This window comes from Colossoma macropomum, unplaced genomic scaffold (assembly GCF_904425465.1).
Source record: "Colossoma macropomum unplaced genomic scaffold, Colossoma_macropomum, whole genome shotgun sequence".
NCBI lineage: Eukaryota > Metazoa > Chordata > Actinopteri > Characiformes > Serrasalmidae > Colossoma > Colossoma macropomum.
Genome location: NW_023494809.1, coordinates 31,384,790 through 31,398,825, shown reverse-complemented (window position 1 = coordinate 31,398,825; position 14,036 = coordinate 31,384,790). Strand labels below are relative to the sequence as shown.

Genomic DNA, 14,036 nt, shown 5'->3' with positions numbered 1-14,036 from the left:
AAGTGGGTTCTGTGGGAGAGAGTTTCTCCCTCTGGAGGGAACGCTGAGCTTTGGGACTTTGCAGAACGTTTACATGCACAAAAAGCTACAGCACAGTAAAGGAAAGAGGAAAGCCTATTCAGGAAAGCCTAATGTGTCACCTTTAACTATGAAAACGAGCCTAAACCTTGCCGTCTCCATAAAGGCAGCAAACGTTCAGATTGCCAGAATGCTGATTCCTCCAGAATAGGTGGCAGGAAATATGGCAGAAGTGAAGGTGTGAAGTGTGTGAGGGCTTTAACTGTGCAGTGTGACTCACGAAGTCAGCAGTTGGGAGATCAGCCTGATGCCAGTGCAGGGAAGTGCTGAGTGGACAGGTTTTAGATTAATGGTCTGCACTCAGGACACAGACACCCTCTTATGAGCGATGAAATGTCTTCTTGAACGCATCAATATTGCAACTCAGGCTCTTTCCACCCAGCCCTTCTCCGCACTGGAATTAACAGGACAGTGAATCTTTGTATTAGACTCCAACTCTGAACTCAAAATGCAAAGTGAGCGACAGACAAACAGAGAGAGAGGAAGGTCTGAGTGTTTGTGGCCTGCCCAGCTGGCACTGCGGCTGGAAGTTAGTTATGCCAGGGCTTATTCCAACAGGAGTTACACTTAGTGAGGTGAAGTTACAATGAAACTGAAAAAGGCATAAGTTGAGCAGATTTCTGAAGTGAAAACTGGGCACATGTCCAGTTCATCGGTCAAAAAAATCATTAAAATATCCAGTGTTTTTATCTGTGAAATAAAAAAGGGGGGTTAGTTTCATGTATTTTGTCCATACATAAAAAATCATACAGTAGCTACCAGGTGAGTCAAGCTGGTAAACTATGGAAGAAGAGACCTGTGGCTACAGAAAAGAGACCCAACAGCCAGAGCCTAAACAAGGGGTGTCCAAAGTCGGCCCATGGCTTCTGTTTTAGAGTGTGTTATAATATAAGCAGCTCTGTAAGATTACAGTGTAACGCTGCACTGCGGTAACAACGTTAGTTAGAGTTTAACAGCCTTTCTTCTCTGACTGACCAGTAGCTTCATTTACTGACCACATTTAGAGTGCAACCATAAAGCTCAGACTGACACTGAGAACCGCGGAGTTTGATGGACATTTAAACTTTTCCACTGAGAGCTGCAGAAAACGAGCCTCATATGTCAAAAGACTGTAATGAATTTAATACCAACAGACATGAAAAACAGCTGAACATCACAGTAAATATTCAGGAGAGACACTAAAGCAGCTGCAGCTCCGAGTCTCACAGCACCGACTTCATATCAGAGCAGATTCAGCAGATCAGGACATATTAACCCTTTAAGGAGGAACAATAACGGCTGATTATGATGATTAATCTGCTCTTCTCCTTTAATACAGTGATCTCTGAATGATGAAGTTGCTTTTATTTGACATGTAAAGAACATTAACTACAGTTAAAATGTATAGATTTTTGTTTAGTTTGTCTCACAAATTATATTTTTGAACAAGTAAACTTGAATAGGAATTACTACATTAGATGTTTTATTGTTGTTCTTAAATAATTTGATTATTTTTAATTGTGTTTACTGAACCAAATTAAGCAACAATAAAAAAAACGCCTTGTGCATCTTTTATACAGTGATAGGAAACACGATCGTTCACAGAAAGCTCATATTCTATGCGCTGATATTTTAAAAACTTCATATTTTGAATGATTTGTGAATAATATTTCAGCCCTCAGGTATTTGGACATAGTATAATCTGGCCTTCTTTGAGAAAAGTTTGGACACCCCTGATCTAAACACACCCCTGGCCAGCTCCAGGCTGGACAGACAGAGACGCTGCTATCAGCATATGCCGTACGTCAAATATGGAGGCTGAAAAAGTGACACAGTTTAGAAATTCCAGCCCTGCTTTAACCCCTGGGTCACCTTGTGTCCTGAAAAGGCGTTTGTGGTGATGTTGTGGACTCACGTGACACTTGCGAGCTTCTGGTGGGGTTTTGCACAGCTGTATCTTTTAGAACTAGGCGAGAAAGTGGTAGAAGTGGTTAGGAGATAGTAGTAGCCCCCTCTGCTGGCCAAAACAAGCACAACATGAAACGTCTGCCTATCTGCTCTGCTGCCAGCCTTTTTAAGGGCTTTCCGGTGTGTTTTTAATTCATAGCAAAAAACAAGGACATTTCTGGGGACAGGCCACCAAAAACAGGGACTGTCCCCAGAAAATGTCTGGTCACCCTACAAAAGCAGCCTTTATGACAGCCGATGCTTGGAATAGGCCTTAATAAACGTTTATGTAGGCTTATGTAGGTGTCATACAGCTTCATAAACACTGCCCCTCAGTAAAGTGTGACCACTTTAGCTGTATGTGCACAAGTTTTAACTCTCGGTTCTAGACGTCACATCTGCTTGGACGATTTTTCCGTAATTGTTTCAAACACGTCTTCCTACACGCCCTCGGAATTATAGCACAGTCGACTTCAAAGCGAAACCCTGCAATGTCTCCATAATGCTGGAATGTGACTATTATGTGGCTTCAGCATGCAGCTGGAGAGGAACTCCTCCAAACCCATACAAACCTTTCTGCCAGCCTTTCAGTGACATTCTGTGGGGAGGACATACGGGACAGAACAGCTATAATCACTGCTCTGTTCTGCACCACAACTCCTTTAATTGGGCCCGTTTTCTCCAGCGTGCATCTGCATCAGTAAAGAAAGTGTTTATGCGGCATTCTAGGCATGTGGCTATAGGACTTCTACGATGGACGAGAATATCAGAGGGCAGAGATGTTGTGGGGGCGTGTGAGAAAAAAACGGGGTCCGCTGTCCACTCTGAGCATGGCTGAGGATCTGTGTGTGTGTGTGTGTGTTTGTTTTTGTATGTTTCCAGGACAAAAAAAACAGAAAAAGGACAGACATTGTGAGGACCAACAAAATGGTTCTTATTTTTAAGGTTTTTTTTTAGCACTTCCCTTTGGTCACTGAGGTTAGGGTCAGATTTAGAGTTACGCTTAGATAATTTTTATTACATATACAATACTGTGCAAAAAATCAGACCTTCATTTATTTAATTTTCAGTCAAATTTGCTATTAAGTACAAGCTCTTCATTTTTTAAGGGAAATATTTCTGAGGAGATTAGAAACAAGATTATTCCTTTGTACAAGAGGAATATCAAAAAACTGAAGTTCAAAAAATGACAAGACAGAAAGACAATGAGACCCTAATGGCCGTGCAAGACCTGGCAGACCACCAAAACTGCCCCCATCAGATAAACAGCACTGACAGCTTTCATCTCTGAGAGAGAGGAGAAAATCAAGCTGATCAGATCTGAAAACATCCACAGGTGTTTCTGTCCATCCTTCCACTGTGAGAAGACGACTCAGCGCTGTGGGTCTGAAAGGATGTGTAGCTGATCAAGAAGAACCTCACTGAGAAAAGGAGACGGACACATCAAACAAAGAAGCTGGACGATGGACTGACCACCCCAGAGTCCAGACCTCAACACCACTGAATGTGTTTGATTACTTCAGAAAATCATCAACCAGCTTCTAACACTGAACTTTGGAGGTGTGTCTGCAGATTCTTTGAGGAGCTGAAAGTGAGGCTCCTGAGAAGAATGGAAGCTGGAATAAAGGGAGAGAGACTCACAGACTCACAGCTGAGAGTCGATTTGGCTGTTGAGGCTTCAATTAAATTTTCAGTTTAATATGTTCTCTGATTTGTTTGTAATGGCTGTTTTGCCTAGAATGTAAATAAATGAAGGGTTGTCTCTGAATTTGCACCCTAAATTACATTTTTCACTGTGATCTTATGAGAGGTCGACTAGAACTGGTCCAAATTCTCATTTCGGTAAAAGTTAAGAATGTTTTTCCTTCTCCTATAAAGTTGCTATTTTGGATATAAGAGGTTATTATTTGTTATAACTGTGACTTCTTTATTATTATTACTACTAAGTGCTTTCAAGTCATTTCCGACTCCTGGTGACCATCTGGACTCTGTTTCTCCAGAACATCCTGTCTTCTGTTTGGATTTCCAGGCTTGTCAATGGCTGCTACATCATTCCTCTGATTGTCCTCATCCATCTTGTAGCTGGTCGTCCTCTTTCTCTTTCTCCTTCAGCTCTTCCAGACATTATGGTCTTTTCCAATGAACTGGTGTCCAAAATAAAAGCTTCAGTTTGGTTATGTGGAGCTGTATTATAGAAACTTCTTATTTCTGAAATCTGATCTGTTTAGTCTCCATGACGACTTCAGTCTGGACTGAATTTCGGACAGTAGCTATTACAGAATAAGAGTCCCTACCTTCATAATCTCATCATGAACTCCAGATAAGAAAACAGCATCACACAAACATCCTAACTAGACTGAACCTCCTAAATCCTGTCCTAACTTTAGGATGAACCCCAACAGGGTCCTCACTTCTGTTTAAGGTCCGTTTCTATGGTTTTTAGGCAGCTGAGTCAGCAGCATAGTTCACTACCAGCATAATGAGCTCCATTTATTTCTACTGTAAAACGCTGCTTTCACTGTGAGATGATTTTCTTTTCTAACTCTGCGTTTTAAAGATCTCAGACGCTGCAGACTCGATCTCCACCGCCCCTCTGATCACCTTCGTGTGTTAATGTTGATGAGGAAATATTACAGTGATGGTGGTGAATAATGAGGAGGCGGAGCTGAACGTGTGTTTATTAGGAGGAGTAACGTTAGCGCGCTCAGCTAAAGCGTTTGGGAAATGGAGACTGAAACTGGGGAGCGGCGACGCTCTGATAAACAGCAGGGGGCGCTCTCACAGTATTCACAACTCACAGTTTATCACACTTTAGCTGTGTTTTAACCATTTTTACATCAATAATTGTAGCTGTCCGGATAACTAAGTTGATTATTTTGATGACGTGTTTACATTTCAGCGGTGTGTTTACGGTCGGTTGCTAGGAAACAGACATGACAGATGATTGTTGACTCTGATCAAGCAGGTTAAGGTTTCCTAACTGGAGATAAGATGCTGTAAGATAAGTAATACGAATTTGTGAAAAATCTTATCTGGACCCATCAGATCTTAACTTAAGACAAAAAGGCATGAAGTGTGTAGGGCTTCGAGTGAGAGGTGAGGATTATTTATAGGACATAATTGGACAAAATCAGCTCTCCTTGACATTGTGTGAAAATCTCATGATGAATGGACCAATAGAAATGCTTCAAAACTGCCTGAAATAAAATCTCTTTCCATTGACTTACATGAAAAGTCCACAAGGTTTTTCCTTCTCCTGTTAATTTGACAGTTTGGAGATACTTGCTTTTCTTCAGACGGCGATAATAGGACCCCATGTCCTTACTTTGTATAAAAACGAGTGCGTTTGAGTGTGTTTAGCATGGCCTCTCCTCCTCGTCTCCCATCTGGTCTCCATTAAGGCTGGAGTATAAAAGCACAGACAGAAAAGTGCCGATCTGACAGTCTCCCACACTCTCTGCCTGACTAACACACCCTCCGTCTCTCTCCGTCTCACAGCCATGAGTACAGCGCTGTGGCTCTGTCTGCTGTGCCTGCAGGGCTACCTGCTCACACAGGCTCTCGACTGCGCCGATGGAGGCAGGGACTGCGGCGGCGGGGAGGTCAGCGAGGTCGAGGTAAGGGCTTTGACGACCGTTTAAAAGCTTGCTTCATTAGTGCGGAGCTTTTTATCACACATCCTGTCACGACTCACTTTACATGCTTTTCTCAGGCTGAGCTGCGAGTCTGTCGATGCTCTTCATGTTAAACTGTAGTGGCAGATGATCTTTAACCCCTCAAACTCCTGTGATTCGGTTATTAAGCTTAAGCTGCATCTTCCAGTAACTACTTTCTGAAAGAAGACGGTTCTTCAAGGGTTCTTTAGTAAAGACAGTGAAAAGAACTATCTGCATGCTTAAATGGTTCTTTGAATGGTGAAATGGTTCTTCAGACTGATGGAGAACCAGTCTGGCAGTTCTATATACAAACTTTTTGAAAAGGGTTCTTCTATTGTTCTAACTGTCACCATAGAACGCTTTTTGGTGATGTTTATATTTAGAACTAACTGAGATTAGAGTTCAGCTGATGGGAAATGTGTTGTATATGAAAATGGTTCTATTAAGCACCAAAAGGGTTCTGCGATTGCTACAGTGTCAATTTTGCAACAGTAGAAGAACCCTTTCTGGTGCTTTATACACATTCAACACATTCTCCTTCAGTCTGAAGAACCGTTTCACCATGCAAAGAACCATTTAAGCCTGCAAATGGTTCTTTGAGTGTTCATGGTTCTATATAGAACCTATAGAACCATTTTACTAAAGAGCCCTTGAAAAAGCGTCTTTTTAAAGAGGGTACTATAAATCGTTCAGTAACACTATGAAACTAACGTAGGTTGTGTGGCTGTGAGAGTGAACTGATGGAAGTCTGGAGCTGCTGAGTGGTTCTAAGAGTTTAAGCGGTTCTGGAGGCACACTGAGGATCTGAAGTTCCAACACAGACAATGTTGCCAATGTAATGGAGAACAAAAACTCTGTTATTTTGGTGGTGTAGTGGCACAGCTGCATTTGGAACGACTCAAAGGCTTTATCTTTGAGAATCTGTCATGCGTATACTTACCATACATTACTTAAAAATGACAAAAATACAGCAGGGTTCTTTAACATAGTGGAGCAGCTTTGGCTCCCATAAATAACCTTTCAATAGATGGAACAAGACCCGTTTTTGTAAATGACATGAAGAACCTTTTTTACTACACACCTAAGAACAGCTCAGCCAGTTTGCATTGAAGTCCATGTAGTTACTGAATAATAAGCCTTAGTATGCAATAAAACCTAGATTTTAAGGGGTTAAAGCAGGTTCCACATCAGGTTCTTTAGTAAATGGTTCTATTTAGAAGCATGAGTTAGAATATTTCATGCTTGAATGGTTCTTTGCATGGTGGCATGGTTCTTCAGATTGATGGAGAATGTGTTGAATGTTTATAAAGCACCAAAAAGGGTTCTTCTGCTGCTGCAAAACTGACACTGTAGCAATAGCAGAACCCTTTTTGGTGCTATATAGAACCATTTTCATGTACAACACATTCCCCATGAGTTGAACTCATGGTTCTAAATAGAAACACCCCCTTTACTAAAGAACCGTCTTTTTTAAGAGTGAAGAATCATTTAGGAACCTCTATTTTTAAGAGCGTAGCTTTAAAAATGAGTGATTGTTGGTTTAAGACTACAGCAAAGAGTTGCACACGCCAACACAGATCACGGCGATATGAACGCAACATTTGGAACCGGCAATGATCCGTGGAGTAGGAGTTTGTGGTCTATAGTATCCGACGCTAAGTGCGCTGGAATGCTCAATCATTCCGTTCCTGTAAAAGTGCGTCAGAACGGGGCAGCGGAGTGGGCTGCTGTAGGGTGGTGTTAGACATATCCAGACATTAAAGGCAGTAGTGCAGGCATCAAACAGATGTGCAGTGGGGTTCCTTAACCACTTTGGCAGATGTGAATTAGCTCCTTGCTCTCAGTCCTGCTGTTGTGGCGTCTGAGCCTCTACCAGCCTGGTTACCAAAAATACCCCGAAGGGAGGAAAACGTCTCCAACTTTCCGTGGCATTGCCATGAGCCAGTGTCCTGTTTGACTTTCCACTCATGTGAAGGTCCCCCTCCCCGTCCTTCTGTTTTCTCATATCCAGAATTAACACAGCGACACAAACATGCACACGCAATGTCGAGAAAGCTTGGCGTGCCTCAAGGGTGACCCTTAGGGTCGAAGTAATTTCCTCCAGTCGAACAAGTGCTAATTTCTTGCTCCTTTTCTGTTTTTGCTAATCTGTTAAGAGGGCTGCTGCTTTTATGAAGAGGTCATGTTGGCTTACACACAGGGCAGAGTCTGTACAGCCCCGATGACATAACAAATTTATCTAAGCGGACTTAGACTGAAGGCAAGCGCTTCTGTTTCATTCTGTCCAAGAACAGCCTAACTAAAGATCACAGTCTCTGTGCTGCAGAAATGAGGTGGTAATAATGTTTCGTGGTTAAGTAATTGCATCTCTTTTAATTTAGCTTTAATGAGTGTGGAGGCCAGAGTCAATAGATTGCTTGTTAAAGAAAATTGTGGTGTTGCTTAATAAAGGAAAAGCATCACACATCATAGACTTGTTTGATGTTCAATTTAGCCAACAGAAAATGAGTGTTAGGGTGATGGGGGGGGGTGGGGTGGGAGGGTGGGGTGGGGGTGGGAGGGTGGGGTGGGGGTGGTGGGGTGAGTAAGAGAGTGAGAGCAAGAGCAAACTGATAAGAGAAAGAACAGCAGCTTCTTTAAACCCAAACTTCAGGACCCGTGAAACATATTTATTAATTTAAGTACAAAATGATCTATTTTAATAGTATTTATTATTTATGTTTACATTTATTCCTTCAATAATTCTGTGTTCAAGAAATTGCAACTTTGACTTCCTGAAGTCTGCTAAGTTTATTGTTGTGCTAATATGGGACCCCTAGATCAGCATAACCACATCAATTACCCATTTTTGGCAACACATTCATTGTAAGACAGTATTTATATGGAGTTTACATCTGTTATAAGACAGTGTACAGTATTTATATGGAGTTTACATCTGTTATAAGACAGTGTACAGTATTTATATGGAGTTTACATCTGTTATAAGACAGTGTACAGTATTTATATGGAGTTTACATCTGTTATAAGACTATATATCATATTTATATGGAGTTTACATCTGTTATAAGACAGTGTACAGTATTTATATGGAGTTTACATCTGGTATAAGACTATATATCATATTTATATGGAGTTTACATCTGTTATAAGACAGTGTACTGTATTTATATGGAGTCTACATCTGTTATAAGACTATATATCATATTTATATGGAGTTTACATCTGTTATAAGACAGTGTACAGTATTTATATGGAGTTTACATCTGGTATAAGACTATATATCATATTTATATGGAGTCTACATCTGTTATAAGACAGTGTACTGTATTTATATGGAGTTTACATCTGTTATAAGACAGTGTACAGTATTTATATGGAGTTTACATCTGTTATAAGACTATATATCATATTTATATGGAGTTTACATCTGTTATAAGACAGTGTACTGTATTTATATGGAGTCTACATCTGTTATAAGACAGTGTACAGTATTTATATGGAGTTTACATCTGGTATAAGACTATATATCATATTTATATGGAGTTTACATCTGTTATAAGACAGTAAACTGTATTTATATGGAGTCTACATCTGTTATAAGACAGTAAACTGTATTTATATGGAGTTTACATCTGTTATAAGACAGTAAACTGTATTTATATGGAGTTTACATCTGTTATAAGACAGTGTACAGTATTTATATGGAGTTTACATCTGTTATAAGACAGTGTACTGTATTTATATGGAGTCTACATCTGTTATAAGACAGTGTACTGTATTTATATGGAGTGTGTTTCAATTATTATTGTAAGATCGTGGCATATGTTTATAGTATCACCTGCATTGTGAAACAATAAATATGAATATGAATGAATTGGGATCTAATCTAAGGGACGTGTTTGTCTTTTGCATTCATTTCAGATGAGGGTCCGGCGACACACTGACCTAGACACTGAGAGAAGAGGTCACGTGGACCAAGCCAGCCTACCCGGAACATTTTCAGCCAAAGGCTTTCCCAACACCCTCATTCAGGTGTGTGAAATGAAGAGAAGACTACACACTGCTTCCAGCTGAAACCGCAAAATATCAGATCTAACAAGCTCAGAGACGGAAAATAAACAAAACAGATCAGACTTTTTCTGCTGAGATCAAATAATTTGAGTGGAATTATTTGCATGAGATTATTTCATTATTATTGTTTTTTTAATTTCACAAACTATTTTAGTCTGATTAGTCTGATTCTTGTTTACAAAAGTGAAACATAACATTTGACGCTCTCCACACTATAATTTTATGTCGAAATAATGTACATTATATACCTTTAAATCAAGCTCAACACATTGTTTTTGTTTGAAAGGAGATGTTTTATACTTAGTGGCGAACTGTGACGACTGGAGCCTTTATGATAAGGCTAATTTCTGGTAGCACCCCTATGGGATGCTAGTAGCATGTTAGCACTGTATTTATGTGGAGTTTACTTCTGCTATGATTGTGACGTCTTCAGTGAGGCGCTCTGGCTTAGAGCTGCTGCTGAAACACAGAGGTCAGGCATTTAAGGCCCCTGGTTCAGCTTCTGAAGGCCTATCCAATGGGATAGCTAGCCTGGCTGTGTCCACCTATATACCACAGAGAAAAATACATACTGAGTGGACAATTTTTCATTGGGCATTTCAAGATTTCCTTCAACCGAAATTCATCAGTAAAATAAGAGATTTATAGCAGTCCTTGCTGAGTTTAAGTACATCATCATCATCATCATCATCATCACTTTTATGCATATATTGCCTTTCCTCTGCTCAAGGATGCTTTACAATCAAAAAGTATCAAAGTACATAATGAACAATACATAACACAGAACACATACATACACATACACACACCCACGGTTCCCACAGCTGGGGGGTGGGGTGGGGGGGATTTACTTAAATGCTAAAAAATTACACAAACAAATTTGCATATATTTATATTTTTTAATTTAACAGAAATCATTAGGTCTCCTCTGAAGGTCTAAACGGCCCTGAAGCTCCTTCACTGTTTCAACATTAATATTGTGTTCTACTGTTTCAGGCTGACAGATCGAGGCGTCATTTGACCAGCAATAAGAAGAAACATGTGACTCGCAAATCACGAGTCGGCACTTACTCGCTGCTCAAACACAACCCATCGATCCCTTTGCAGGTGCGTATCCGTGGTAACGACCCCAGTCAAGACTGTCTTCTCTCACAATGAACCAATAAGCTCCACTGTATCCTTGAAAGCAAAAGTGATGCTTCCTTTTGTCCTTTTGGCTCTAAATGCTCAGCAGATGTTTCCTCGGCCTCTGTGCCTCAAAACTATGAGTGTTCATGTTATTTTCCATCACAAAACGCACTTTGAAGCACATTCAGAATGACTTATTTAACTGCTTTAACCGCTATAAAGCGTTTCTGTAAGCATTCTGCTGGATTTCTGTTACAGATAGTGCGAGCTCGGAGACACACTGGAGCTGCCACCCCACACATGCCTCCATTAAAGGTATACGAGAAACTAATGAGTCATCACACAGATTACTGTACTTACGAGGACTAATCATCATCCTCAGTGTTGGTGTAGCTAAATCTGTCTAATCCAAAAGCTAAACCTGCGACCGTAATTATGACATAAGCACAGCCATAGGTGTAACCTTTAACCATCAGCTTGAGCACAAAATCTAACCGTAACCAACTGTTAGACAATTTACAAAACATATCAGAAAAACTGCACACAGCACATACAGCGGCCCCCAAAAGTATTCGGACGTTTGTGCCATTATATTATGTTAGGAAACAAAATGTCACCCTAACCCCTTGGAACTGAGTTACAGGGTAGTGGTTGAGATCTTCCCTCAAATAAAAAGAGCATCACTTCATTAACAGCTACCAGCGCTGCTCTGTAGGCGACCCTGCCAGTCTGCAGTGACAGCAGATGAGGGTAAAGTTCAGCTCCTCACTGCTGGGCTTTAGTTACATTTAGGGAATCATACGATCTTCAAAGAGGGGGGCAATTATTTATTATCACCCACCCCTAATTCTTCAGTGATATGAAGCTGAAGTCAGATATTCACCAGATTCTTGATTTGTTACATGAAATGGACTTAATATGTTACGTCCATTAAGCAAAACCCAACCTTACCAAAAACCCAACCTTACCCAAAACCCAATCTTACCCAAAACCCAACCTTACCCAAAACCCAACCTTATCCAAAACCCAATCTTACCCAAAACCCAACCTTACCTTACCCAAAACCCAAATTTACCTTACCGAACCTTACCCAAAACCCAACCTTACTCAACCTTACTCAAAACCCAAACTTACTCAAAACCTAACCCTGACCCTGATCCTAACCTTACCCAACCTTACCCAAAACCCAACCTTACCTTACCCAAAACCAAACCTTACCTTGTCCAAAACCCAACCTTACCCAAAACCAAACCTTACCTTGTCCAAAACCCAACCTTACCCAAAACCAAACCTTACCTTGTCCAAAACCCAACCTTAACCACAACCCAAACTTACCCAACCTTACCCAAAACCTAACCTTACCCAAAACCCAGCCTTACCTAATCATACCCAAAAGCTAACCCTACCCAATCTTCCTCAAAACCCAAACTTACCCAAACCCTGGCCCTCATCCTAATCCTAAACTTATTTGACAGAAAAATTCCATTTGGTTGAATATATCAAAGTCCTAAGTTGTGTCTGTTTGTTTCAGACCGTGAAGCAGAGGTCCAGGAGAAGTGCGGCCAAAAAGAAGAAGAGCACAAAGGCCGTGGTCTGCTCGTGAGACGGGACGTCCGTAGAAGAAGTCAAAAAACAAGCACACCAACTATATTCACACTTAGAGGCTGCCGTCCTGTAGGCTTTTCATATTTAAAGGTGGTAAAATATAATCGTGAGTCAGTCAGGAGGGTTAACTGAGGGTCAGTATCTACTAACAGCCACTGTCACTCAGTTAGCACTTCAAAATTATAAAATTCATGCATCTGTCCTTCTTCTGGGCACAGCACGCCCACAGATCCACCATCAGGACAATAAAACACACAAAACATTTCTCTCTGTACTATCAACAGTAATGGCACTGGAATGGATCAATTATGCATTTTTCTTATATTCTTATATAGAGCAGCATTATATATGATGCAGAATTTGTGCAAAACAAGCTGATCTATGCATGTATAAGGCATTTCTAGTAGAACAGAACTCATATTTCAGCAAATCTGCACAAAACAGGTGCTATGCAAATGATTTCTATGAGAAAACAGGCCGAACTGAGAACATACCAAGAACATACAAAAGCATTCATAGTCATTTATATGTAACAAAGTTGATATTGTTTTTATATTACTCTTTTTATGAAGCTAATATAAACAGATGGATTGTTTTTCTAATATAATAATAAATAATATAGGTTTATATGCAGTGCTTTATCAGGCATATTTACAGGTACCATGTACATTTTTCAATAAAAAAAGCCTTCAAACTACATATTTGAATCATTTAAGGCCACTTACTGCTGATGTAAATGTATCTATATCGTGCTTTAAATGGTGACACGTCAGTGAAGATTTCTGGTATTAAAGTTGTCATTTACTGTTTTGCATTTCATTGTTCTACTTCTATTTGACTTAGGGACCATTTACCCTCTGGGGTCCATGAACTCACCCATGTGTTAAATTCTCTGTTTCTATATCTGTGTCTGTATCTTTGTGATGATCCAGCTCAGAAATCCAGATCAAACACTTCCTGAATCTGTAGAGTCGCCCTTTCCATTCCATCTTATCACGAGATCATACGAGACTCACATCCGGAGTTATGAGCCTATGAAGAGGGGCTGAGATACACGTCATCTGCCTCTCACCGTGTGGAACTGGTGGATTCGTGTGTCCGTCTACATTCTGTGTGAAACTGACCAATGGACACTCAGGAAATCACTAAGGACTGACCATCACGCCAGAAACCCTTCATTCTTCATTCAGTCCACATCGGAGACTCATGTGAAACGGCGTGCAGAGAGTTTACAGCTGCTGAAGCTGCTGCAGCGGTTTTGGAAAGTAGTGATGAAGATAACGGAGCATTTAGATATGAAACATATGAGGATCATGATATATGAAGAGACTTTAAAGGAGAGTTTAAGAAGAGATGAACAAATCAAATGACAAACAACATGACCTTTGTCACTGGGCTAACCTTCGTACCTGTGTCTGTTTCCCATCACACAGCAGATCTGTAGAAGTAGGTGGGGTTATCTGGAGGCTGCACATGCAATGTGTCCCAATTCAGGGGCTGCATCCTTTGAAGGACGTGGTCTACGAAGGCGTGTCCTTTAAAGGCTGTGTAGACCCGCGAAGGCTGAACTGA

General features: G+C 40.6%; 1 protein-coding gene across 1 annotated transcript; it reads left to right on the top strand.

Moving 5' to 3' along the window:
* Positions 1 to 5,430: 5,430 nt before the first annotated feature.
* si:dkey-12l12.1 lies at positions 5,431 to 13,163 on the top strand. The gene is made up of 5 exons (XM_036558814.1): positions 5,431 to 5,621; positions 9,582 to 9,692; positions 10,728 to 10,838; positions 11,118 to 11,174; positions 12,391 to 13,163. Exons 1-5 carry the CDS (start codon positions 5,505 to 5,507, stop codon positions 12,460 to 12,462), a joined length of 468 nt encoding a protein of 155 aa, XP_036414707.1. The 5' UTR covers positions 5,431 to 5,504; the 3' UTR covers positions 12,463 to 13,163.
* The last annotated feature ends 873 nt before the right edge of the window (positions 13,164 to 14,036 follow it).

Coding starts and splice junctions, on each gene's coding strand:
- si:dkey-12l12.1 (XM_036558814.1), top strand. CDS start 5,505: ATGAGTACAGCGCTGTGGCTCTGTCTGCTGTGCCTGCAGGGCTACCTG. Junction 9,693..10,727: donor TTCCCAACACCCTCATTCAG/GTGTGTGAAATG, acceptor CTACTGTTTCAG/GCTGACAGATCGAGGCGTCA. Junction 11,175..12,390: donor CACACATGCCTCCATTAAAG/GTATACGAGAAA, acceptor TGTTTGTTTCAG/ACCGTGAAGCAGAGGTCCAG.